The sequence below is a fragment of the Molossus molossus genome, unplaced genomic scaffold, assembly GCF_014108415.1.
Source record: "Molossus molossus isolate mMolMol1 unplaced genomic scaffold, mMolMol1.p scaffold_m16_p_8, whole genome shotgun sequence".
Lineage (NCBI taxonomy): Eukaryota > Metazoa > Chordata > Mammalia > Chiroptera > Molossidae > Molossus > Molossus molossus.
Window position 1 is genome coordinate 105,892,445 of NW_023425402.1, and position 23,769 is coordinate 105,916,213.

Sequence of the window (23,769 nt, forward strand, 5' to 3'; positions counted from 1 at the left end):
GAAACACAAGTGACCCACCTCCTTCTCATTTCCCCAACCCCAGGCAGGCAAAATAAATGATCCTTCAAGGTCACTTTCTCTTTATCTAATAAGCTTGAAGTCTTGATTCTGTAACATGTGATTTCAGTTTTACTAGCTGTGTCATGCATACTTCAGCACCAATTTAGTTCACTGAAAAGTGAGGTTAATTATATCCACAAGCTTAGGATCCCATAAAAGTAAGGGCAGGCCGAGATGGCTACCACATGCTACAATCGTTTTTCATTCCAGGCTCATAAAACATAGGAAATTAAAGACATAGACTAAACGTCACTACCCACCTGGAATGTACTATTTTCTTTGTAAATTTAGACTTCTGTCAACAATCTTTCCTTTCTAATCTAGTGTGTGTGTGTGTGTGTGGGGGGGGGCTATGAAAGAATGAAAATGTCAAAACAATGTAATTGCTTTGCTAACCTGTTGTTTTAGGGAAGGACATATAAAATAAACTATACTTAAATCTTGCGCCATTTTTCTGATACAAATCTTTGCGCCTAGTTAAGATCACATGTGCAGAAAGTTTGCAGTGTTAAAGAACATTTCTCCTCTAAGAAGCTGAGTCAAGATGTATTTGATCTTGACCAAGAAGTCTTTACTTCTGCCATCTGTCAAAAATGGAGGGTAAGACCCAAGTAGTTTTAATACAAACTAAATCAGTAAGCTTACAAAATCTGCTTGAATAAGCAAACTTCAATAAAACTTGTGCTTTTAATCCACCCTGTATTTCTGAAATTATACTAAGTTAAAAAAAAACAACCAACTTGTTTAATTTATACTTTGTCACACTCGAGTACGTTGCATCCGGAATGGGAGTAGAACAGTGCACACAATCACTGAATGGGACCAAGGAGAGCCTGCACGCATGGTGCAGACCTAGCACCGCGACTCCTGCAGCTCTGGTGGGTGTTTCCTCCAGGGCCCCTGCTCCCTCCTGGCCGCAGCCCCAGCTCCCGGCCTGCACGCTGATCTCTTAAAATGGCTGCAAGAAATTCCACTTGGTAAGGCCTCACATTTATTATGCTCACTTCAAAACTTCAGCTCTGAGAATGCTGCTATTGAGACAATGACCTATTTCCAGTTGGGTCACAGCATTCTCCCCCTCCCCCACCGAAAGAATCGTGGGAACACAGAGCAGAGTGGACTAGCTGGGAACAAACAGCCTGTGTGAGCTTTAAGTCCACGGCAATTCTGACCAAAGGTCTCCTTTAATAAAAGGTGTGAGTGGAGGGAGGGATGGCCCAGGTGGGATTAAATCAGTCACCCACTGATCACAACACAAAAGATCTTCCAAGAAACCGTGGTCCTACCCCAGGGACCCTCGGAGAAGAGCTCACCAGGACCCACAGGAGGGCAGGGCGTGGGCTCAGCGGGCTCCCTCGCACCTGTTCTCCGCTCTCATGCCCTGGACTCCAGAACCAGGGGAAGGAGACGTCCTTCCCACTTTCCCTCTCACTAGACTCCAGCACTTGGTGACTTGGAAATGTGACAGTATCATTCCCTTTCACCCTTATAATGTGCTTTTAGCAAACAAACTTTTTATTTTGGAAAATTTGAAACATTCACAAAAGTAGAGAAAACAGTTTAACGAGCCCCCATGGATTCGTCATCCAGCCCTGACACCATTAACTTTCCAGTATTCTGGATTCGTCTGCTTTCCACCACCTTCAAAAATGTTTGCTGGCATATTTTAAGGCCATCATATATACCATTTCACTTGTACAAACACCAGTATGTAACCCTAATGGACACACACACCATACTGTTGTTTCCAACGTAATTCAAAACTATTCCGTAATACTTAAAATTTAGTCAGTATTCAATGTCCTTCATTGCCTCAAAAACACCTTTTTGACGGTGGATTTGTTCAGGTCGTGTACTGCACTGCACAGCTGTAATCTCACTATGTTTCCAAACTGCCCTGTTTGGCCAGTTTCTTAATAATAAACATCAAGTGTTCCCCACCCTATCTCCCCACCTAAGTCCCACTTAAGAGTCTCACCCAAATAGCAATGTGTTATGTAAGCAGATACTTCCACAACAAGAAGCAACATCCGTAATTATTTAACCAAGGCAATGGAACACCTTGATAACAATACTATACTAATATACATAACATTTTCATAGACGTGGTTCTCATCTAACACTTATGTTCTAAGCTTTTATTGTGGTTCAATTGCTCTCTAAAAGCATCAGGAACAGGTTGGACATCCTTCTCAGATATACTTTACAAGAAATGTATAGATGTACTAATGGCGAAATATCATGAAAAAGAACAAACTGCCCTGAACCTCAATGCCTGAGAAATGAAGAAGACTCTCAGTGGGTACGGCAAATGGTGGTGTGCGTCCCACCAAACCTGTCTGAAATCAAGTTCGTGGAGAAATATCACCTCGGCTCATTATCCAATGTAAGAGTGACTGACCGGAAACAAAAACTAGAGAAGAGCACATCACGTCCTGCCCACACAAAGGTCACTCTGCCCAGTGGTTTTAACTTTACCCTACGGAGAGGGGGAGAGAGCAACAGCCCCCACCTCTTGGCGAAGCCCGGGTGGAAACGGACGCTATCCTAGTGCTTCAAGTTGTCCTCAGGACCTAAACCTGGCGCACAGGAGGTATCTAATTTGTTGAATGAATGAGTTTTATGGAAGGATGTGGCTGATGTTCACTGTGGTAACTACAGGACAAAAATGTAGGGTAGAAATCTGTTAGGCTAAGTCAGAAAAAAAGAATGCCCATCCTGAGAAACGAGTGTTTATTTAATCAGATTAGAATTTTGTAGTTACAAGTTCTACATTTACTCGAGTCCTCTATGGTGACAGAGAAGAGAGAGTGCCTGGCACAGGGCCAGGAGCTTCTCGGTGCCGTCCCTGTCCTGTCGGGCTCGGCAGGCCTCGAAGGGCGGTCCCTGGACCTTGCATCCCAGGCGAGGGAGCAGGGCACAGGGAAGCCCGTCACTCACCCAAGAGCACCCACTGAGAGGCATTCTGTTTACCACTGGGTCATCCGCCTTCCCTCTGTTCATCTGCCAATGAAGCAAGAATTTAACACTTGTTCTAGAAGCAGATAACAATGCTTTCCCTCCAACCACTATGCCTCTCACTGCTGCAGTCAGAAAAGACAGAGGCAAAGAACAAGTATCTAACACTGTTATAGGCAGAAATAAGTTCTGTGAAGTAAAATAAAGTGGGGTACAGGGTGGGCAGTGAGGGGGCTGGCTCTATTTTAGACAGAGTGGGCTAAATGAGGGATTGATATAAAACCATCTACAGGCAGAAACTCATATACACGCTATGGTAGGTCAAAAGTTAATTTTAAATAGTGATGAAAAAGCAACTCATTTATGTAACATTCACCTTCCAACTCAAATATCAGGTACAAACTGCTTTCTTTTAGCATATGCCAAAAATCTGTCATTATACAATGGCTTACAAGTGTGACACCAAATGCTACCACTTTCTCCATAGAAACAAGGGTCCGCCGGAATACCAGGCTTGTTTAAAATCCGACCTCAGCACCAGCCACGCCTACTTCTTGGACAGTGTTCACAGTACATGTCCAGGCTCAGAGCCTACGGTTTGTTTGTTTTTTTAATTCGAATCAGTGGGGTGGATCCGCCTCCAAATATTATTAGCTTAGTCATAAAATATATACAAGGTATAACAAATGCTTAACAATAATTATTTTTGCCCTAAAGCAGAAGTTGGCAAATTTTTTCTGTAAAGGGCCAGATAAATATTTTGCGTTTTGCAGCTGATATTCGGTGTCTGTTGCATATTGTTTATGTTGTTTTACACACTCTTTAAACATGGAAAAATGCCCTGGCAGGTTTGGTTCAGCAGTTAGAGCGTCGGCCAGCGGCCCAGAGAGCCTCAGGTTCATTTTGGTTGAGAGCAAGGTACCTTGGTTGCAGTTCATCCCCGACCCTGGTCCGGGTCATGCGGGAGGCAGCCAGTTTATGTGTCTCTCTCACATCGATGTTTCTCTCTCTCCCTCCTTCCCACTCTATCTGAAGATAGATGGGAAAATATCTTCGGGTGAGGATAAAAAAAAAAAAAGTAAAAACCATTTCTAGCTGGGAGCCCACAAAAAAAAACAGGCCACAAAGCCTTTGCCTCCCCCATCCTAAAATAAAAACAATTACTTACAATATCTGTTATGACACATTTCTTTTATATAGACAGTTTAAACTGATCTTCTCTCAGGTAAAAATAGAAAAGAAAATTAGGATGTGGAAAGTGATTTCAAACTCAACCAAAGATCAGCAAAATCTGATATATTTGGCTGCTGCAGTTTGACCCTTAGGTGGTACTTGTTCCTTTGCTGTATCAATAAGTTAGGTCAAGATCAGAAATTTCATTTTCCTTTTAGGTTTGCTTTCTCAAATACATAGATTAAAAAGATAATTATGTTAAATCAGTTTTCATTTCCTTTGAAACAGCATTACCATTTACCTTTAAGGTGCTAAAAAAAAAAGGCTTAGAGAATGGAATGTGAATCATAATCAAAGCAAAACAGAACTGACCTCTGCTACTACCTTAATGCCCTTCAGCCCGTGTGCACTGGTGAGCTCCTATGCATCCCTTAATACCCAGCTAAGCCTCTCACCAGCTGGGAGGCCTCCTGGCTCTCCAGGACACAATTTAATCTCCTTCTTTGTGTACCTCTATTCCCACACTTACCACCCTGGACTGCACTCTTGACCTATCTGACTTCCCTTACACTGAGAACCCCTTAATGGCAAAACCTATCTTCCTTATTTTTATAGTCCCAGCACCTAGCACATAATGACATATAACAGGGCTTCAATAATCAGGAAGGAACCCATGTGACCTACAAGGGAATTCTGACAACTGGAAGACATAGAGGATGAAAAATAGATAATGTTAGAGAAGCGATTTTCAACTGTTGAGCCGCAAGGATTTTTTAAACATGCAATGCCTGACTATTTAGTCAGGGACACTGACCTCTTTTCCCTTAGATTGTCAAACAAACAAACAAAAAATGACAACAGCCAACACAACACTAGCCATCTGGTGTGAATGAATCAAAATTATACCTATTTTTTTATCAGATCAGCAAAAAGTGTATTTTCTAGTATGCCGCAGAGTGTTAATAATTAGTTTACGTGTGCCATGAAACGAAGGCGGCTCCAACCACCACGTGAGTGCTCCTTCTCACCGAATAACCCATGCATTTCACACGCCGTATTCCTGAGAAGGCCGACCGACGGACTTGACCTTCACGGCAACTCAGGAACAGAAATCCTTAGTTTGAGCTACAGGTTACACTGAAAAGTTTGTAAAACAAATTTCCAGGGGGAAAAAAGTACACAAGAAATACGTAGTGTTTACAGTACCCGAAGATAAACTGAATTTCACAGAGACAAGCTTTGTTTCAGCCTATTTTAGGTAACATTCTTTTCATTAAAAAACCCAATTCCCCTTTTACCAATGACAAAATCAATGCAGAGGAGCAAAATGGTCAAAAAACAGGTAAGTTGTTAATTATGAAACTGTTCTTTATATGGCTCTCCACATTTCTGTTTGAATAAATATGTACACTTATGTACTATATATTAGACATTTTATTTTAATCAAAATCTTTAAGTCACCTTATAGCACAATTTTTGTTTTGTTTTGTTTCTATTTACAGAAATCTACAATAAGATTTTTATTTTCTTTTTTAAATTTATCTTTATTGTTGAACATATTATAGATGTCCCCCTTCTTCCCCCATTGACCCCCTCGACCTCACCCCACTAGCCTTCACCACACTACTGTCTGTTTTGTGGGTTATACATATATGCATTTAAGTTGTAAGATCTTTTCCCCCCCGTATTCATTTTAGAGAGAGACAGAAACATCAATGAGAGAGAACATCGACTGGCCGCCTCCTGCATGCCCCCCACACTGGGGATCGGGCCCACAACCTGGGCATGTGCCCTGACCAGGAATCGAACTGGCGACCTCTTGGTGCATGGGTCAACGCTCAAACACTGAGCCACACCGGCCAGGCTCTAAGATCTTTATTCTTTATGTCCTCAGGCATGGATGGTAAGTATGTTAGAAGAAAAATAATTCAACCTTCTGGTCTCTTCAGTAAATATTCCATATTTAATTAGTAGTGGCTAACACAGTTAATGCTTAAATTAAAAAACTAATTGGAGTATTTGGGAAACCCATAAGGGATAACTCAAAATGCATTCACTGATTTTGAAAGCAGGCCGTGAATTTTATTGCTTCAGATTAGAGTTAAAATGTGTAAACACTAAGAAAGTGGGCATACTGAATCATCCCAAAAATCTCCAAATTGTCAAAGACACACAAAAGTTTAAGTCACTCCAGCCGGGTTTCTCAGTGGTTGGAACATCAACCCATACACCAAAAAGGCGGCAGGTTCGAATTCTGGTCAAGGTGGAGGCAACTGATTAATATTTCTCTCTCACATTAATGTTTCTCTCTCTCCCTCCCTTCCTCTCTCTAAAATCAATGAAAAGACATATATTCGCCCTGGCCAGTTTGGCTCAGCGGTTGGAGCGTCGGCCTGTGGACCAGAGAGTCCTGGGTTCAGTTCCCACTAGGGGCATGTACAAAAAAATAAAAAAGGCCCTGGCCGGTTTGGCTCAGCGGTTAGAGCGTCGGCTTGCGGTCCTGAGAGACCCGGGTTCGGTTCCCGCTAAGGGCGCGTACCTCAGCTGCAGTTTGTCCCCGGCCCTGGTCGGTTGTGCGGGTGGCAGCCACTCGATGTGTTCCTTTCACATCGATGTTTCTCTCGCTCTCTCTGTTCCTCTCTCTCCCTCCCACTCTACCTGAACAAAAAATGGAAAAATGTCCTCGGGTGAGGATTAAAAAATAAAAAGAAAAAAGAAAAAACATAAACTCTAGTGAGGATTAAAAAAAAAAGTTTAAAGAAAATTATAATAATTCACTAAGAATAATTACACTGTTTTGCTTTCCCAAACTACACATATTAATAAAATTATTCAAAATTTTGTTAGAAATCACACTATTCAAGACAGTAACTAACAAGAGAGGTCAGTGTGGAAGGATTAAGGGGAAAAGAAAAGAGGAAAGAGGAACAGGGTCTCTTTCTTCCCTGCTGTTTAACAAAAAATGTCTGCCCCCTGTTCCCTCTTAACAACAAAGACAGCCAAAATTTGAGAGCCACTGGTCACTGCCAAATTAAGCTCTGCAACTGGACTCCCTGCAGAGAGCAGCTCAAATCAGAGAGATGCTATCGTCCATCTTAGCTGGCCTTGTCTTTCCGGAGGCTGACACCCATCCAGCTCGCTCCTCTTCCCACCCCACACGTCCCACACCAATGATCGCACCCCTGGTGTTGGAGCTGGCACTTTAAGAAAGTGACTGCATCCACACCCAAGCCCTGACAGTGTCACCTGAATGGACGCTCTGGAACCACACTGGGCTTCGCTGCTCCCTCAACACACCCTGGGCTCTGGTGTCTAATCACACACAGCCAGCAGTATCACTTCATCTAGGGGGCTTCGCTGCACTGCTTGGGTCCAAGAGAAAGGAATACGTAAAACCTGCCCCTTTCTGATGAAATCAGCAGCTCCCAAGCTCTGGGGTGCATCAAAACCACCTGGGAAACTTCTTTAAAGCACAGGTACCTAGTCCTACCTGGCCGTAGAGACGGGCATTCAGCAGACCTGTGAGGGACCCAGGGATCTCCGTCTCCACACAATCACGTACACTGAAGTCTGAGAACACAGCACTAACTTAATCCTAACTTTTAACTTTGTGTGGGTGTGTGTGTATATACACTCAGGAGAAATGTGAGATGCTGCTGGATTACTTCTAGTTTATGTGGATTAAATTTATATTGTAGTTTAAGAAGTCTGGTATTTGTACATCTTTTGGGAGGCAGTGGTTATAATTATGCAAGGCAAGGACCTCTTTCATCAATCACAGTATCAAATGTATTAACAGCCTGTACAAACCAAACCCTCCCTTCCCTCCCACACCTGGTCCTTCTCCAGGTTCCTTATCTCAGTGAATGGCACCACCATCCATCCAGTTATGCAAGGCAGACACCAGAAGTCAGCCCGACACCACCCTCTGCCTCTGCACGCCCAATCCATCACCAAGTCCAGCGAGCTGACCTCCCACACGTGCCCACATCTCTCGTCTGCACTACCACGATCTTGGTCCACGCTATCACCACCTCTCACCTGGGCCACTCCACTGGTCTACCGTCTCCACTCTTGCCACCCTGCCTCCTACTGACTTCCACGTTGCAGCTGCAGTGACCTTACAAAATCAAATCTGATCAGATCTCTTCCTTCCGGTCAAAACCTCATTGCTTCTCTTGGAGTTAAGCCCCAAATATGCCAGAGTACGGCCCACAAGGAGGGCTCTGCATAGCTGGCCTCCATTTTCCTCTCGCCATATGGGTCTTCATTGGGAACCCCGACCTCACCCTACTCCCTCACCCACAGGGCCTCTGCAGAGACTGTTCCCAGCCTGGCACGGTCCTCGCCTGCGCCTTCAGCCAGCGAGGGCCCTTCATTCTCCACATTGCTTAGCAGTTGTCACCTCTTCAGTGCCTTCCCCGTCTCCCAGCCCCACACCCCCCAACCACCGCCAGCACACATCTTTACATACACTCAGGTTACCTATGTTACGGCCTGTTCCCCCTCACCACAGTGACGGGGGCTATTTCCGTGTCTGCTCAGCTCGGAAGCCTCAACATCTAGCACAGCGACACAGTTGACACCCACTGAGCTAATGGATGATGGACAGACTCACTGTGCCTTACAGTGTGATGACAAAGGTCCAACCTGGCCAGCACTTCTCACTGCCACGCAGGAAAATCTTGGCTACCCATGACCGCCTACCCATGGGGAGGGAGGAGGGGTGGAGAGAAAGTAGATCCCATGTGCCATCCTCAGTTGGTGGGAGGGATGGAGAATGTCTCAGTATATTCCGTAAATTCTGACTCTGTTAAAATACTTGGCAGGAAAGGGTATGTATTCCCAGAGATCCAAGGTAATCGCAGAAATTATCTTAAAATTTTGGCACAGGGCAGAATTCTCACTGAAGGGAAAATGTACTTTTACATTAGAAACTTCCGTGTCAACACTTGAGGAATGAAGCCAAGGCACCCGCTGGTGCCACTTAAAGCAGTTCAGCGCAGAACGCCTCGGTTTAAGAGCGCCTGGCCTCGAAGGCCACCTACCCCCTTGCAGTCCCAAGCTTGGCTGCAGGTGTTCCTTCCTAATGCCCTCCCCTCCTTTCCATCACAATGAAGACAGCAAGTGGGGGGGGGGTGGAAAAAGGGGGGAAAGAACACTGCGGGTCACCCTGTGCTGAACCAGGGGCACAAAGACTGCTTCTGGAGCCAGGAACCTGGGAACAAACCCCCAGGTGGCTCCCCAGGGGACAGGGAGTCGCGGAGTGGAGCTGCACTTTACCTAGACTTCTTCCCCTTTGATGGCACTCAGCATTCCAGCCCCTGCTCCAGCACCTGCACGTGTCTGGGCTCAGGTCCCAGACTGTAAGCTCTCCCAGGACAAGATCTGACTCACCCATCTGAGCGGGCTCCCTGTGCCTTGCTGAATGAGTGAACACTCAGTCTTTCTAACAAGTGGTGATTGGAAAAGTAGTGCTAAGAGAAAAAGCAGCAAATAGATATTTCATTTATACTGTTTTATGACTAAAGTCATCCACTGACTCAGTTTAGACAAATTAATCAAAAATACTTTATCAAAAATTCAAGGGGTCAGGTGGACGCCCCAAAAACCTTCACTACTCAGATGTATCCACCTTTATAAGTAAGTGTTTGCCCCTCAATCCTAGTAAACGTCAAATCACATGAAGCTGCCTAACAAAATTCTTAGCTTGGACTTGAACAATAAGAATCAATAAACCTCCTGGCCGGTGTGGCTCAGTCTGTTGGAGCGTCATCTAGTGCATGAGGGTTCAATCCCCTGTTGGGGCACGTGGCAACCGAATGTTTCTCTTTCACAGCAGTGTCTCTCTGCCCCCACCGTGTCCCTCCCTCCCTTCCTCTCTTTAAGATCAATTAAAAAAAAAAAAAAAAAAAGAATCAATAACCCCTTTTTGATGAGCACATCTCTAGAGCTTGTTAGGGGATGCTTCTGCTTTCACATCTACTGAGACAGCAAAAAATGCAACAACAAAAACTAGATACTCTATAGCAGCCTTAGAAGGATCACATCCAAGTGTATGCAGGCCCCTAAGCTCTTCTCAGCTATCCATGTGCCAGCCGTGTGTGTGTATGTGTGTGTGTGTGTGTGTGTGTTAGTTACCAGGCCACATCTCCAAGAAACCACCCCCACCAAAAAGGGGACAGGTAGGAATTTCCCAAGTGGCTCACCTAAAAGGAGACCTCCCAACACTGTTTGTAAATGATAACTGTAGATATTACATAAAATAAAGTCTTTCAAAACATGACTCCAGTAATCGGGATCCTTAACTCACCAGGTGATGGCTACTATCATTCCTTAACAATTTAACTATCTTCACTTTGCCAGAAAGATGTTTTCTAAGTTTCTGATCCATCATAAAAGACCTTGAAAGCAAAATGAAATTAAAACATACCCACCACAAGAAAAAGCCTTGAAAAGGAAGGACTTTCTGACACATGCTACCTCATGGATGGACCTTGTGCTGAGTGAAATGAGCCAGACACAAAAGGACAAATACTGTGACTCTACTTCTATGAGGTCCCTAGGAGTCAAACTCACTGAGACAGGAAGTATAGTTGCCAGGGGCTGGGGGGAGAAAGGAACGGGGAGTTAGTGTTTAATAGGTATAGAGTTTCCATTTGGGAAAATGGTATGTATATATTACCACAATAAAAATAGAAAAATAGCCCTGGCCGGTTTGGCTCAGCGGTTAGAGCATCGGCCTGCGGTCCGGAGAGACCCGGGTTCAGTTCCCGCTAAGGGCACATAACTTCGGTTGCAGTTTGTCCCCGGCCCTGGTTGGTCGTGCGGGTGGCAGCCACTCGATGTGTCCCTTTCACGTCGATGTTTCTCTCTCTCTCTCTTCCTCTCTCTCCCTCCCACTCTATCTGTACAAAAAATGGAAAAATGTCCTCGGGTGAGGATTAAAAAAAAAAAAAATAGAAAAATAAAATAGAGTTCATTATGAGAAATGAGAAAAAATGACTAGAAACTGGTTTACTGACTTTTCTGAGGGAGATATATATATATTTTGTTGTTGTTGTTGCTGTTGTTAATCCTCAACCTAGGATATTTTTCCATTCGTTTTCAGATAGAGTGGAAGGGGGGAAGGGAAGGAGGGAGGGAGACAGAAACACTGACATGAGAGAAACACATCGATTGGTTGCCTCCCGCATGACCTCAACTGGAGCTGGAGAGCAAATCTACAACCCACCTAAGTGCCCTTGACTGGGAATCAAAACCTAGACCCTTCAGTCCAAGGGCCGAAGTTCTAACCGCTGAGGCCAACCATCCAGGGCTCTGGGGGGTAGCTTAAAAGCTGAACTCTGCATCTCTTCTTTTATCGAAACAAAGAAAACCACACCTGTGGTGGTTTGATAACTGCCCTGCATAACACTGCACTGCACGGGGCTGTGCCAGGAGTACCGGGCTGTATTTGGGTCAGCTTTATAGCAGACATTGAAAACCCTGGATGTCACGTGCCCCTTGCAAGTTTGAAATGAAAAATTTTGTGTAGGAAAAGAATTTTCTGCACCATGAATGAATCATCTCGATGAGGTAACTTAGGCAAAAACTATATTGGCTTCTAAATCTATTAGCACAGCAACTGATTTAACCTAACAGCAACAGAAAACTTTATTAAAAACGCTTCTTAGAAAATCTAACGTTTAACAATAGAAAAAGCACATATGCACTTGACTACAAAACTTGTTTGTAAAACTAGAAATAAATTCCCTATGTAACTTTTATTGCAATTTTTAATGAATCCAGATATTGTCTCCACCGTGATTCAAAAATCAATTAAATAATTGTACGTCCTCTCCCCAGTGTCTAGTCACCTGTATTAAAGCAGGTGCAATACATACGACTTTCTAAGCAATGTCCCCCACAAAGAACCTGCCTTGTTCCCACGACTTAGAGAAAGCTAAAACAAAAAACCCCAGCCAGGCCTGGCCAGCAACCTCACCGAGGTGGCAACACACTCAGATTCAGGGGACAGAGGTGCAGGCACACAGCAGCACTTTAACCAGCGGAGTTTTCGGGGTGTAGCACAGAGCCCGTGGAGCCTTCTTATCGAACTCCGGGCTGCCTTCCCTCATTTGCAATTCTAGTCCACTCTAAGAGATAGGAATCCTGCTGCACTAGCAAATTCCCGGGCCTGGGGCAAACCGGCCAGCTCTCCACAGCACGGTGTCTCCTCTGCCAGGTGCCCCGCGAAGCGCCAGAGGAAGACCCGGGGTGCATTTGTCCGGACACTTGCAGGGACCAGAGTTGGTGTGCGTCATCGGAAGCCACCTGGCCCTCCCCGGGATTCAGACTCTTCTTTTTAGGAAACAAGTTGCATTAGATTACACCTTTTAAACAGACAGAAGTAATGTCATAGGGGATCCTAATTTGTATAAAAGCCCCTAACTACTGGAGCAGGGTGGAGTGGGGGGGCTCGCAAAAGAAAAAGCACCCTCATCGTGTTTTCCTCGCCAGTTCACAAAACGACCGACTGGCGACAAAAGGTCCAACAACAGAGCGGAGGCTGGTCCCTACCCCTGCCCTCCTGTCGGCGCAGAAAGAACCCCGTTCCCCAAAGAGCTGCCCCAACACCTCGCCCAGGTGACTCCGCTGGGAAACAAAGCCCGAAGGTGCGACCCGGCCCGGAAACTGGGTGACTCACTGGTTTCGGCATTTTCGGTTCCTGGTGGGTTTTCCTCGGTCGTCTGGAACACAAGCGGCCAGCAGCAGCTGAGACGGCTCCGGGGACCTGGAGGCAGACGACACGCGTTAGCGCGCCCCGCGTCCTGCTCTTCCCGCCGCCGCGCCGCCCCCGGCGCCCGCCCCGCGCGCTGCTGCTTAAGAACCGGCCCGGCGGGCGGCGCGCGGGGTGAGTCACCGCCCAACCTGCAATTACGGCGGGCCGGGCGGGCGGGCCGGGCGGGCCGGACCCGGGCGGCGGGCACGGGGGCGGAGCCGGGGCGGGGCGGGGGTCCCGGCGCGGGGGTCCCGGCGCGGGGGCGGAGGCCCGGGCGCTGGGGCGGGGGTCCACCCGGAGAACTTTCCGTGGCTTCCAGGAAGCCGGCGGGGAGCCCGGCAGACAGCAAGTTTCACTTTGTGAAGCAACCGTTTGCCCCACGGCTGAAACCGCAACCGTCAAGCCTTTGAGAAACACTTTTTAAAAAGTGTCCCCGCCCGGCGAGCGAGGCGGGGGGACGCGGGCAGGGGCGCGTCCATGCAGCCCGGGCCCCGCTGGCCCTTCGGCGGGGGACCCGAGGGGACGGAGGGACGAGGGAGGTCGCGGGCCGCGACCACCCGGCTGGTTCAGAGTCACCTGCCGTTTATTTGGGTCAAAAAAGGGACCGTGCGCTGAGGGCCAGGCATGGGCCCCCCGGCCGCACACACCAGGACCCCGGGACCCCGACCCCGGCTCCCCTCGGGCGCCACTGGCCCCGGACCCGAGCGCGGCCCGCCCCTCCGTCCTGTCGGCCCACCACACCTGTCGTCGAGCCCCGGCCACTGTCCCCTCGGCGGAGCGCGCGCCGCGAAGCCCTCGGCTCGCCCGCCCCGCCGCCCGCCAGCCCCGGCCGCTCGGCCGCTCACCCGCGGCGCCTGCACAGGACCGCTGCGCTCCGGCTGCCGTGTGCCCGCAGCGCGCCGCCGAGTGGCCCGGAGGGGCGGGGTCCCGGGGCCGCGCCCCTAACCGCCCCGCCCGACCTGCGAGGTGCGCCCGCGCGCAAAATGGCTGCGGCGCCGCCCGCGCCCCGGAGCCCCCGCCCCCCGCCCGCCCGGCCCGCGCCCCCGCGGCCCCCGCCCGCCCGGCCCGCGCCCCCGAGGCCCCCGCTCCTCGCGGCCCTGCCCGCCCTGCCCGCGCCCCCGAGGCCCGGACCCCCGGTGGGCGCGCGTTCCATCTCCCAGCCGCCCCGCAGCCTCTCCGCGACGTGAACACCTTTCCCCTTCCCCTCCTGGCCCTTCGCCCTTGGAGAACTCGGCCGATTTGGTTCAACTTCCGATCGCAGACGTGAGGTGTGAGCGGGCCCGCCGGCCGCCGCGGACGGGGAAGTCGAGGCCAAGTAAACAGACCCGCAGGGCCGGCGGCCACGGGGCCGTGCGAGGGCGGGGCTGCTCCGCGGTCACATCTGCTGCCCTTGCGCCGGACCAGGCCGGGTTCGGAGAACCCCGAGCCTGGGGCGGCTCTTCTCTGGCCGATGCGTCTCAGCGCACGTGGCGGGCCAGCCTTGGTGGCGCATTCGGCCCAGAGGACACAAGCACACGTGCAGAAGGACGCCCTGTCGCTGAACACTCGTCGAAGGACACACTGTGGTCTCATTTGACTTGCCTAACTGGCATAAAGCTGTAGCAGAAACCTCCACAGGGAGAAATAATAGGAATTATTTTTAATATGTTTGCAAATAGTTCTCAAGAATTTCTGCAAACATGTACTTTCGTGGCCGGTAGGATGTGCAGCTCGGTGATTAAGAGAGCTGGTCTGGCCCTGGGCGGTTTGGCTCAGCGGTTAGAGCGATGGCCCCTGGACCAGTCTCGGGTTAGATTCCCGTCAAGGGCACGTACCTCGGTTGAGGTTTGGTCCCAGGCCCTGGTCAGGGTTCTGCGTGAGGCAACCAATGATGTGTCTCTCTCACATCAATGTTTCTCTCTCTCTCTCTCTCTCTCTCTCTCTCTCTCTCTCTCTCTCCCCCCCATCCCTCCCACTCTGCCTGAAGATAAATGGGGAAAAAAATCCTCTGGTGAGAATTTTTAAAAAAGAGAGAGAGCAAGCTGGTGTGTCTGGAGCAGTGCTTCTCAAGCTCACTGCTCAGACTAGGAGCATTCACGTCCCCTGGGAGTTTTGCAGACATGGAAATGCATTGGTATTCCCCCAAACCTATGTAACCAGGAACTCTGGGGCTGGGCGCCCAGCAGTCTATGCCTTCAAGCCCTTCAGGTGTGCTGAGACCAGGGCTTCTGAATTCCTTTCCTGGGCTCACCACTAAACTCCCAGTGTGAACTGAGCAAGTTACTAAAATGGCATAATTATGGCACTTATTTCATGGGGTTGTTACGAGGATTAAAGGAGCTGATACACGTAAGATGCCTAGAATAATGCCTAGCACGTAGTAGGCGCTCAAATCTATCCATGGACAGAGTAACCAGTGACTTTGGGCAGAGCACCGAATTCTCCCAATTTGTGGCAAGGAGACACCCTCCTACAGGTGTGGGGATTAAAGGAGATCAGGCATTCAAGGTACGTAGCACAGTGCGAGCCTGCTGGCAATGCCTAACCTGTCACAGGAGCAGATGGCTTCTGGGGTACCCCTTGTCAGTGACCCTCAGGTACCTGTGACTCTCTCCCACTGCCGGTCAGGGCATTGCAGAGTTTCAGGTGAAGAGGGAGGCCTTTCCTGAGATTCTGTCCTCTATTTGGGGAAGTCTGTTCCCTCTGAAAGACTGACTTTCTTTTTTATTAAAATGAAGATGTAGCCCTGGCCGGTTTGGCTCAGCGGTTAGAGCGTCGGCCTGCAGTCCAGAGAGACCCGGGTTCGGTTCCCGCTAAGGGCATGTACCTCAGTTGCAGTTTGTCCCTGGCCCTGGTTGGGTTGTGAGGGTGGCAACCACTTGATGTGTCCCTGTCACATCGATGTTTCTCTCTCTCTCTCTCTCTCTCTCTCTCCCACTCTATCTGAACAAAATATATATATATAAAAAAAAAATGAAGATGTAGCCCTGGCTGGTTTGGCTCAGTGGTTAGAGTGTTGGCCTGCAGTCTAGAGACTCGGGTTCAGTTCCTGCTAAGGGCACGTACCTCGGTTGCAGTTTGTCCCCGGCCCTGGTTGGTCGTGCGGGTGGCAGCCACTCGATGTGTCCCTTTCATGTCGATGTTTCTCTCTCTCTCTCTCTCTCTCTCCCTCCCTCCCGCTCTGTCTGAACAAAAAATGAAAAAAATGTCCTCGAGTGAGGATTAAAAAAAAAAGAAGATGATGTAAAGGTATCTGCGGTGGGAAGGAAAGTATGAGAGGTATTCCAGTAACCTACAATAATAATGGTTCAGATTGCACTTGCTACTCCTAGGACATTATCTTCACCTCATATCACTGCCTGGAGCCTTGTCAGCCATTTCCAATCCAACTCTGCTGATAACACATGCCTCTAATCTTTTATTTCAGTATAGTGTCTTTCAAACTAAATGTTTGGAATAACAGGGGCCCACAACCTTTATTTCTGAACTTTACCCTTCAGGGAAATGCTGAGCAAGAAACCATCCCAGGTTTCAGAAGCAAACAGACTGGTCACTATGGACAAGTCTCTCACCCTGACTAAGCTCCCACCTCTTCAAGTGCAAAATAAGATGACCTTGTTCTGGTGTCAGTAAGTCAGAGAAGGGAGCCTTTAACCCACTCCAATTCGACTTGCACGTATACTTTTCTTGCGTAAGTTAAAATAATCGAGAGTCCTGCTTTGTATGTGTTTTCCCATATAGCATACATTACGTAAGCATTGCACATTATATTTACATGCTTCTACACAGCCCCCTCCCAAGAAAAAACATTTATACTGTATCTTATGAGTGGTTTCAAGTGGTTTTTCAATGGTGATTTATTTTCACTTTAGAACCTAATACAACCCCTCCAACCCCTCCCCCCCTGTCTCCCACCCCCATCCCCCAAGGCACACAGAAGACAACTCCAAGGAATCTATGAGACTTGCTTACGACAATGGTACTGACATTTTGGAGTGCATTGGGGTCACTCATGGCCGTCCCCCTTAGGAATCGGGGGTCAGTAAGTCTCAACTCTGGGATGTCTTTAACAAGTCTCCAGGTGAGTTTGACACACACCAAAATATGAGAACCCCTGATTTAGGGTGTGGCAGGATCCTGACACATTGCCGCTCCCTTCACCCTTCTTTTGCGACGTCACTCCCTGTATTTGTAAGTCATGGTTTTGGCCACGTTTGATCATCAGCGCCAAGGAAGGAAGCGAGGAAACCTGCAGCCAGGAGCCCTGGACACCCTTCCCCGCTCTCCTTTAGACTGTCGACCTGGAACGGCTCGCTCCCTGTTTCCGGCTTTGAGTTTTCCAGCTAGAGAAGTCAGGCTGGCACGCGAGCTTGATGGTGAAACGCTGGGAGTTCTTCAGGCAGGTGATACTGAAGTGAGGTAGGGCAGCCCTCAAGGTGCCTTTCGACACAGCAGCAAGGACAAGAGCTGTCACACAGAACATCCACTTCCCCTGGCTGCGGGCGTCCTATCAGATCGCCTCGGAGCCTGTCTCCACACTGGTGCCAGGTTCATCTCAACCCATAACGAAAAGTTCACAAATAGTGTGACAGTCTTTACACGCGTCCCTTCAAAAGAGCAGCCAATAGGCAATAGGGAGCTATATAGAGTAGGATTTGGGGTACTTTTCAGGACTCAGTAACCTTGAGGGAAAATTCAGGACAGTGACTAGAGGACAGGGAGGAAGAAGGAGGCCTTTAGGGAAGCGACACGGAGGCCGAGGCTGCAGCAGGGATGTTTTATTACGCTGAGTGGTGGCCCACAGTGTCCCTTACAGCGCACTTTGTACCTTTTGTGGTCTGAGATATTTTATAATAGATACTTCAAATGTAACATCAAATAAGCTTTTCGAGCAAGTTAAAGGAACTAAACATTTCATGTAATCTTACAAAGCTCCATGAACTCAATGTGCAAATCCCTGGCACAATTTAACATTCCTTTCGGACCTCAGAGGGGTGACTGGTCCTTGCAGTGTGGGTGAGAGAGCACAGGAATGAATAAGGACTCACATAGCTTGACAGGTGGCCACTCTGCCTTGGGTCCAGAATGAACTTTAAGGGTCTTACCAGGACAATAAGTTAGGAGCCTCTAGGTACTATTTTGATGGTATACTGTATATAATTTGGGGTCTGCTAAGAAAAATTCTGGCCACTGGGTGTTCTATTTAAATTGTTTCCTTGGTTTTGTTGTTAATCCTCACCCGAGATGTTTTTCCATTGTTTCTTAAGATAGAGTGAAAAAGAGGGAGGAAGAGAGAGAGAGAGAAACATCGATGTGAGAGAGAGACATCGATTGGTTGCCTCCTCCATAACCGCAGCAGGGGCTGGGATCAAACCTAGAAACCCAGGTACGTGCCCTCGACCAGGAATCAAACCCGAGACCCTTCGATCCAAGGGCTGTTGCTCTAACTGCTGAGCCACACCAGCCAGGGTGTTTCCTTGGTTTTTAAATAATTTGCATAAATAGTTTTATGTAAAAAGGTACTGATGACTGCAAAGCTTTTTGACTAATAAATTCCTGAACAGCACAGCTTCTTTATTATATTTTGCTTTTTCCTGATCATTTTATACTTAAAAATTTTTTTTTCAGCTTAAAAGCAAGAGGTATGAGGAGGTAGTGGATGGGACCCTACACACCATCTATTTTGATGCCCTCAATTTAGAGAGGCCCAAGCTTCTTGTCAGGATCACCAGTGACCTGCGTCTTGCTGAATCCAGAGGCCAACTTCTCTGCCTCACCTCACCGCTCTCCTGAGCCACCTTGGACACAGGGAACCCTCCCTGGCAATGTTCTGCTCTTAGAGTTTCTGTTTTCTCCTCGTTCCTCCTTCCAGGCTGGCTCTCCTGATGGTTACCCCCACCCCACCCCCACTCTATGTACACTCTCTTCCTAAGTCATCTGATCTGACCCCAAGGGCTAAATAACATTTCCAGCCCTGACCTCTCTCTCAGGCAACAACTGTGGCCTTGGTGTCTCAAGTATTCTCGATTTGTCACAATCGGCTGCCCTCCCCAGGCTCCCAGTTAACACACAGCACCACCATTTGTCCCGTTGCTTAGCCCCAAACCTAGAAGTCACCCTGAATTCCTCTCTTTCCCTTGACCTTGTACACCCAGTCCAATAGACCTAACCGTCCGGTTCAGAATCTACCAGACTGTGTCCCCCCGCCCGCCCCCGCCAGGGGGTTTTGGAGTACAGTCAAACCCCTTCCTCGGCTCTGTGTGCTCTGCTGCTGCTGGCTCTCCTACATGTCCCATCCATCCCCGCTGCTGACTGCCTTGGGGACCTGTGTTGATGTTCCCTGCGCCTGGAATGCACTTGCCTGCCTCTGCCAGCCTGGACCTCCCACCTCCCTACGGGAAGTGCCACCTCCCAGGCCACTCTGTCATTTCCACGTGGAGAGCACTCTGCTACAGCCCTGCTTGTTCGCGTCTTTATTTCCTGTCCCCACACAGGCTCTGCAGCTCCTGTCTCTCTCGTTCGCTGCGAGGTCCTCGGCAGCTAAAGCAGAGCCTGCTGCCTGGCAGATACGCAATGAATAGGTGTTGAATAAAAGGAAGAAGGAGAACTGCTAGCGAGGACCAAGCCAGGTCCTCGGGTTAGCTTTCTCCCCAACACCCTCCCGCCTGCTGGGATGCTAACCGGGGGCACTCTCCAGTTACCTGCAGCCCAGCGGTGCAGACCACTGGCGAGAACCCGGGGGGTAAGAAATATGTTTGAGAAGAAGAAAAGGAGCTCATCTGTTTGGAATCTTCCTAGGTTTCTCTTAAAGTTTATGAATTCCAGTTTTAGGTGGGGTCCTGACAGGTCTGATTAGCTCTTTTCTGGCACAGCAGATAGGAGGGAGGGTGTGAGGGACGAGCACCAACGCAGCGAGGAGTGCTTGACAGCGGGGAACAGAAGTCCCTCGGAGCAGATGGGAGCTCACAGCAGGCAGACAGGTCACGTAGCCCAGAGACAGTCAGGTCTGCGTTCCTCAGGAGCCGGGGACGACAGAGGGCCCAGGGCACGGACACGTGTTCATACGGGAGTTTTCTCGGAAGACGGGTTATTTAGGTCGTCCTATACTATCACAGAGCGTGTTGTTTGTAATTTTTTAAAAATTATAAAATGTTTTAAATCTTCAGCAAATAATTCAATAGACAACTATGTACCCACTATCCAGATTTAACAAAGGTGATATTGTATCACGCTATCTTTAGATTTTTTTTTTTAATGAAAAGAAAAAGAAAGAAAGCACTCCAGCCTGCCTAGCCCTCCTCCTGAATTTGCTGGGTCTCCTCTGAGCAGAGTTTAATGTTTTATATGGAAAAAACCCACGTAGTGAAACAAACTATCCCCCAAATACATTAGATTTCTTAATTAGCTGTCTGGTTGCAAAATATAAACAATAAACATTTAAAAATTATCTTTCTTCTCTCTCTCTCTTTTTTTTTTGATTGTCAAAAGCTGGCTGGATAAAGCAGTTGACGTGCTGGGATTGCACAGCATGGCACAGCCAGTCTTGCATCCCTGTGGTGTCCAACCCGAGCTCCTTGAAGGCAAGGCCGGGTCTGTGTCGTAGCATCTCGACCACCTGGCACAGAAACTTCGCATCGCAGGAGCTCAGTGAGCAGTTGTCGAACTGAGCAAACACATAGCCTGGCGTGTCCTCTGTAGCAATAATACCTCACTGAGCATTAGTCCTCTGGATCCTGGAGATGTGACATCCACTGGAGAACTGGCCATTACACTTTTCTTAAGGCGTTTGTTAACAGGGCAGACATTTCTGCAGCAGATGACGAATGTCATCTGACCCGCTTGGATCTTCCCGAACAGTAAAAGGAGTCACTCCAGGATGAACTCATCTTGATAACATCTTAAGCAATGCTTTAGGCTGAAGCAGGACCACACACCTCATCTGACAAATATTTACTGAGCTCCCACCCCGTGTCGGGCAGTGGGCTATGGGGGAGCTACCTAGGTGAAACCCTGCAGTCTACACTTAATTCAGGCTTGGCCTCTGCTGTTTGGGGTTAACCAGATTTCCCGTGAATTTTCACAAAGTGGCCTTGTCACTTGGCCAGTGTGCCACCGCCTCAGACTGGGTCCTCAAGTGGCCCCCAACAGTTTGATTCAGGAATGCGTGGACAGCTGCGAGGGGAGCCCTCAGATGACTGTCAGATCTGGAGCTGGTCCCAACACTGCCATTGAGGGGGATGTGGGCACATTGCCTCAGCCACGCTGGCGGCAGCAGGCAGTTCGGTTGTAGGAGGGAAGCTGCCAGACGGAAGGAAGGTGGTCAGTGGAGAGAGGCAGGACGGTCCGGCCACCCCTCAGCTTCTGCTGGTGGCTGCCACCATGCTGGAATGTGGCCCTGTCCGACCACACAGATCACTTTCAAGAGAAGCCTGAAATTCTGATTTTTAGATGAAATTTCCCAATTCTTACCTGTTGACAGTGATTTAAAATTTTTTCAAAATGCTCTCATTGTGAAACCTGCTCCAGAGCCCACGGAGGTGACCTTGAACACTGTGTGGGTGTCGGACACAGAGTCACTGATATTCCAAGCTGCTTTCTTCTTCTAAGGACACCTGACCATCTCAGGACACGGGACATTAGGCGTGCATTTCCTAAGATTTGCTTTCACTTTGAAATGATTTTTTTTTTAATTTAATTAATTTATTTTTGTTACAAGTGTTTCTCCTTTTTCCCCCACTGATACCCCCCCTCCCCACCCTGTCCCCAGTTTTGTTGTCCATGTCCATTGTTCATGCACACATGCATATAAGTTCTGTGGTTTAACACCCCCCCACCTTCTCTTCTGGGGATTGTTACTCTGTACCCCACTTCCATGTCTCTGGGACTACCCCATTCCTCAGACTGTTATGTTCATTATATTCCACAAATAAGTGAGATCATGTGATATTTGTCTTTCTCTGCTTGGCTTGTTTCACTTAGAATAATACTCTCCAGGTCCTTCCATGTTGTCTCAAAGGATAAGAGATCTTTCTAACAGCTGCATAGTACTCCATTGTGTACATGTATCACAGCTTTTTTATCCATTCGTCTACTGATGGACACTTGGGCTGTTTCCAGATATTAGCTATTGTAAATAGTGCTGCTATGAACATAGAAATGATTTTTACAAAAGAAAAAGCAAAACCGTCTGCCCACAACTAAAAAGCTATTTTAAGTCTCAGAGTGGGGTTCATCGTCCTGTCTCCTAGGCTTTAGGGCGAGTGCTAGCTGGCCGAAGGGTTCGAAACGGATGGGAACCGCGACAAACTGGGTTTTGTGAGTTTCCCGAAGCTCAGAATTCTGAGATCAGCTGTTCTCTTCCCTTTATCCCAATGCCTGGCCCTAGCCTTCTCGAACCTCCCACTGAGCAGACCCCATCACTGAGGAGGCCCCTGCTTCCAGGTGGAAGACAGGCTGTTTGCTTGCCTCTGAGGGTGGAGGGGAACACATCGGCCCTCCCTGTCCCTGGGGCCTCCTGCGATCCTACTGGTGCATTTGGAAGGATAACCTGGGGACACGCAGCCGGCCCTTTCTCTTTCTCTCGGGAGCCAGCCTGCCTGCAAAGGCACTGCTCCGCCCCTCCAGCACGTGTGATAGGGCCTGGCCCACCCCGGGACCCAGGAAGTGCAGGGCTGGCTCCGACGAGGTGGTACGTGTCTAGTTCTGTGGTTCGGTTTAGGGTGTCCACTGACCCACAGATCTAGGCTGCGTGCTGCTTTATCAGCAACACAGCTCTCGGGGTTCCTCGGTTGTCCCAGAGCCGGGACGGAGAAGGGGAGCCCCATTTTTCAGTTGCCTTCAAACTGCCACAAGTCCCTCTAATCTCTCTCTCCCAAGCTGTCCCACACCAGTTGACAAGAATGACCATCCCTGAGTGTCATTTCAATGCCATAAATGTCCTGCTCACATTCTCTGACTGTCTCCTGAAACAAATGAAGATTTCTTTTTATCAGAGACTTCAAGGTGCTCTCAACCAGTAGGGTATACGTCTTCAATCCCTGCACATTCTGAGGAAGAACCTGCTGTCTGTCGGCCAAGAGGCCTCTCCACTCCCACGCCCCTCGGACCACCTTCGTCCGTCCCTCCTGGCTTCTCTCACGTTCTCCACCGGGCACACCTGTCTTCAGCTACTGTCTCTTTCCCTCTTCCAAACACTACTCAGGAAACAAGCTCCCCCTAAATAACAGGCTGGGCTCCATTCTCTCAAACACGGTACCAGCTCTCAAAACACTGAAGACTGGATTTACTCAGTCTGGGTATTGACATTTACGATCAGTTACATCAAAGAGAAGTTTTCACTGGTAAAAGTTTTAGTTTAAGGCAGGACCGTGGTTGTGTCCTTGAAAACACATGTCCTTCCTCCCTGGTCTGCTTCTGTGCCTGACCCAGGGCAGTGCTCAGGATAATGTTGTTCTACCCATGTGCCCAGGAAACTGGTGCTTCCCTCTGCCACCCCACCCCACCCAGCACAGGAGTTTGCTGAGAACTTAGAAAACGGAACAGCCCAGATGCAGCGCTGGGTGACTCACTGAGCATCCGTCCTCAGAGATCTTTCACAGAAGGTTCTCCTTGTTAAAGTGAATCCAGCCCGCTCTCTAACTCTTCACCCAAGAATATTTTTCCATTGATTTTTTTTTTTAAGATAGAATGGGAGGGAGGGAGGTGGGGAGAAAGAGAGAGAGAGAAACATCAATGTGAGAGAGACACACTGTTTGGCTGCCTCCCTCACAACCCTGACCCTTGACCGGCAATGGAACCCGAGACCCTTCGGCCTGCGGACCGACGCTCTAACCGCT

General features: G+C 48.6%; 1 protein-coding gene and 1 long non-coding RNA gene across 3 annotated transcripts in view; one reads left to right on the forward strand and one right to left on the reverse strand.

The window, feature by feature from the left end:
* The window catches only part of EZR (ezrin), a 50,081-nt gene extending 36,237 nt beyond the window's left edge, over positions 1 to 13,844 (reverse strand). Inside the window, exons 1-2 of one of the 2 annotated variants that reach the window (XM_036247964.1) lie at positions 13,801 to 13,844; positions 12,881 to 12,967 (exon numbers count right to left, since the gene is read on the reverse strand). In XM_036247964.1, the coding sequence (XP_036103857.1) occupies positions 12,881 to 12,892 (12 nt within the window). In that variant the 5' untranslated portion in view covers positions 12,893 to 12,967; positions 13,801 to 13,844. Of the gene's footprint in view, positions 1 to 12,880; positions 12,968 to 13,696; positions 13,716 to 13,800 lie in introns of those variants that run through there. The other variant, XM_036247965.1, reaches the window with a different exon arrangement.
* Positions 13,845 to 16,377: 2,533 nt separating this feature from the next.
* Positions 16,378 to 17,348, forward strand: LOC118622018. Its single transcript, XR_004957864.1, has 3 exons — positions 16,378 to 16,625; positions 16,864 to 17,015; positions 17,160 to 17,348. It is a non-coding gene; the product is annotated as an uncharacterized LOC118622018 (long non-coding RNA).
* Positions 17,349 to 23,769: the final 6,421 nt, after the last annotated feature.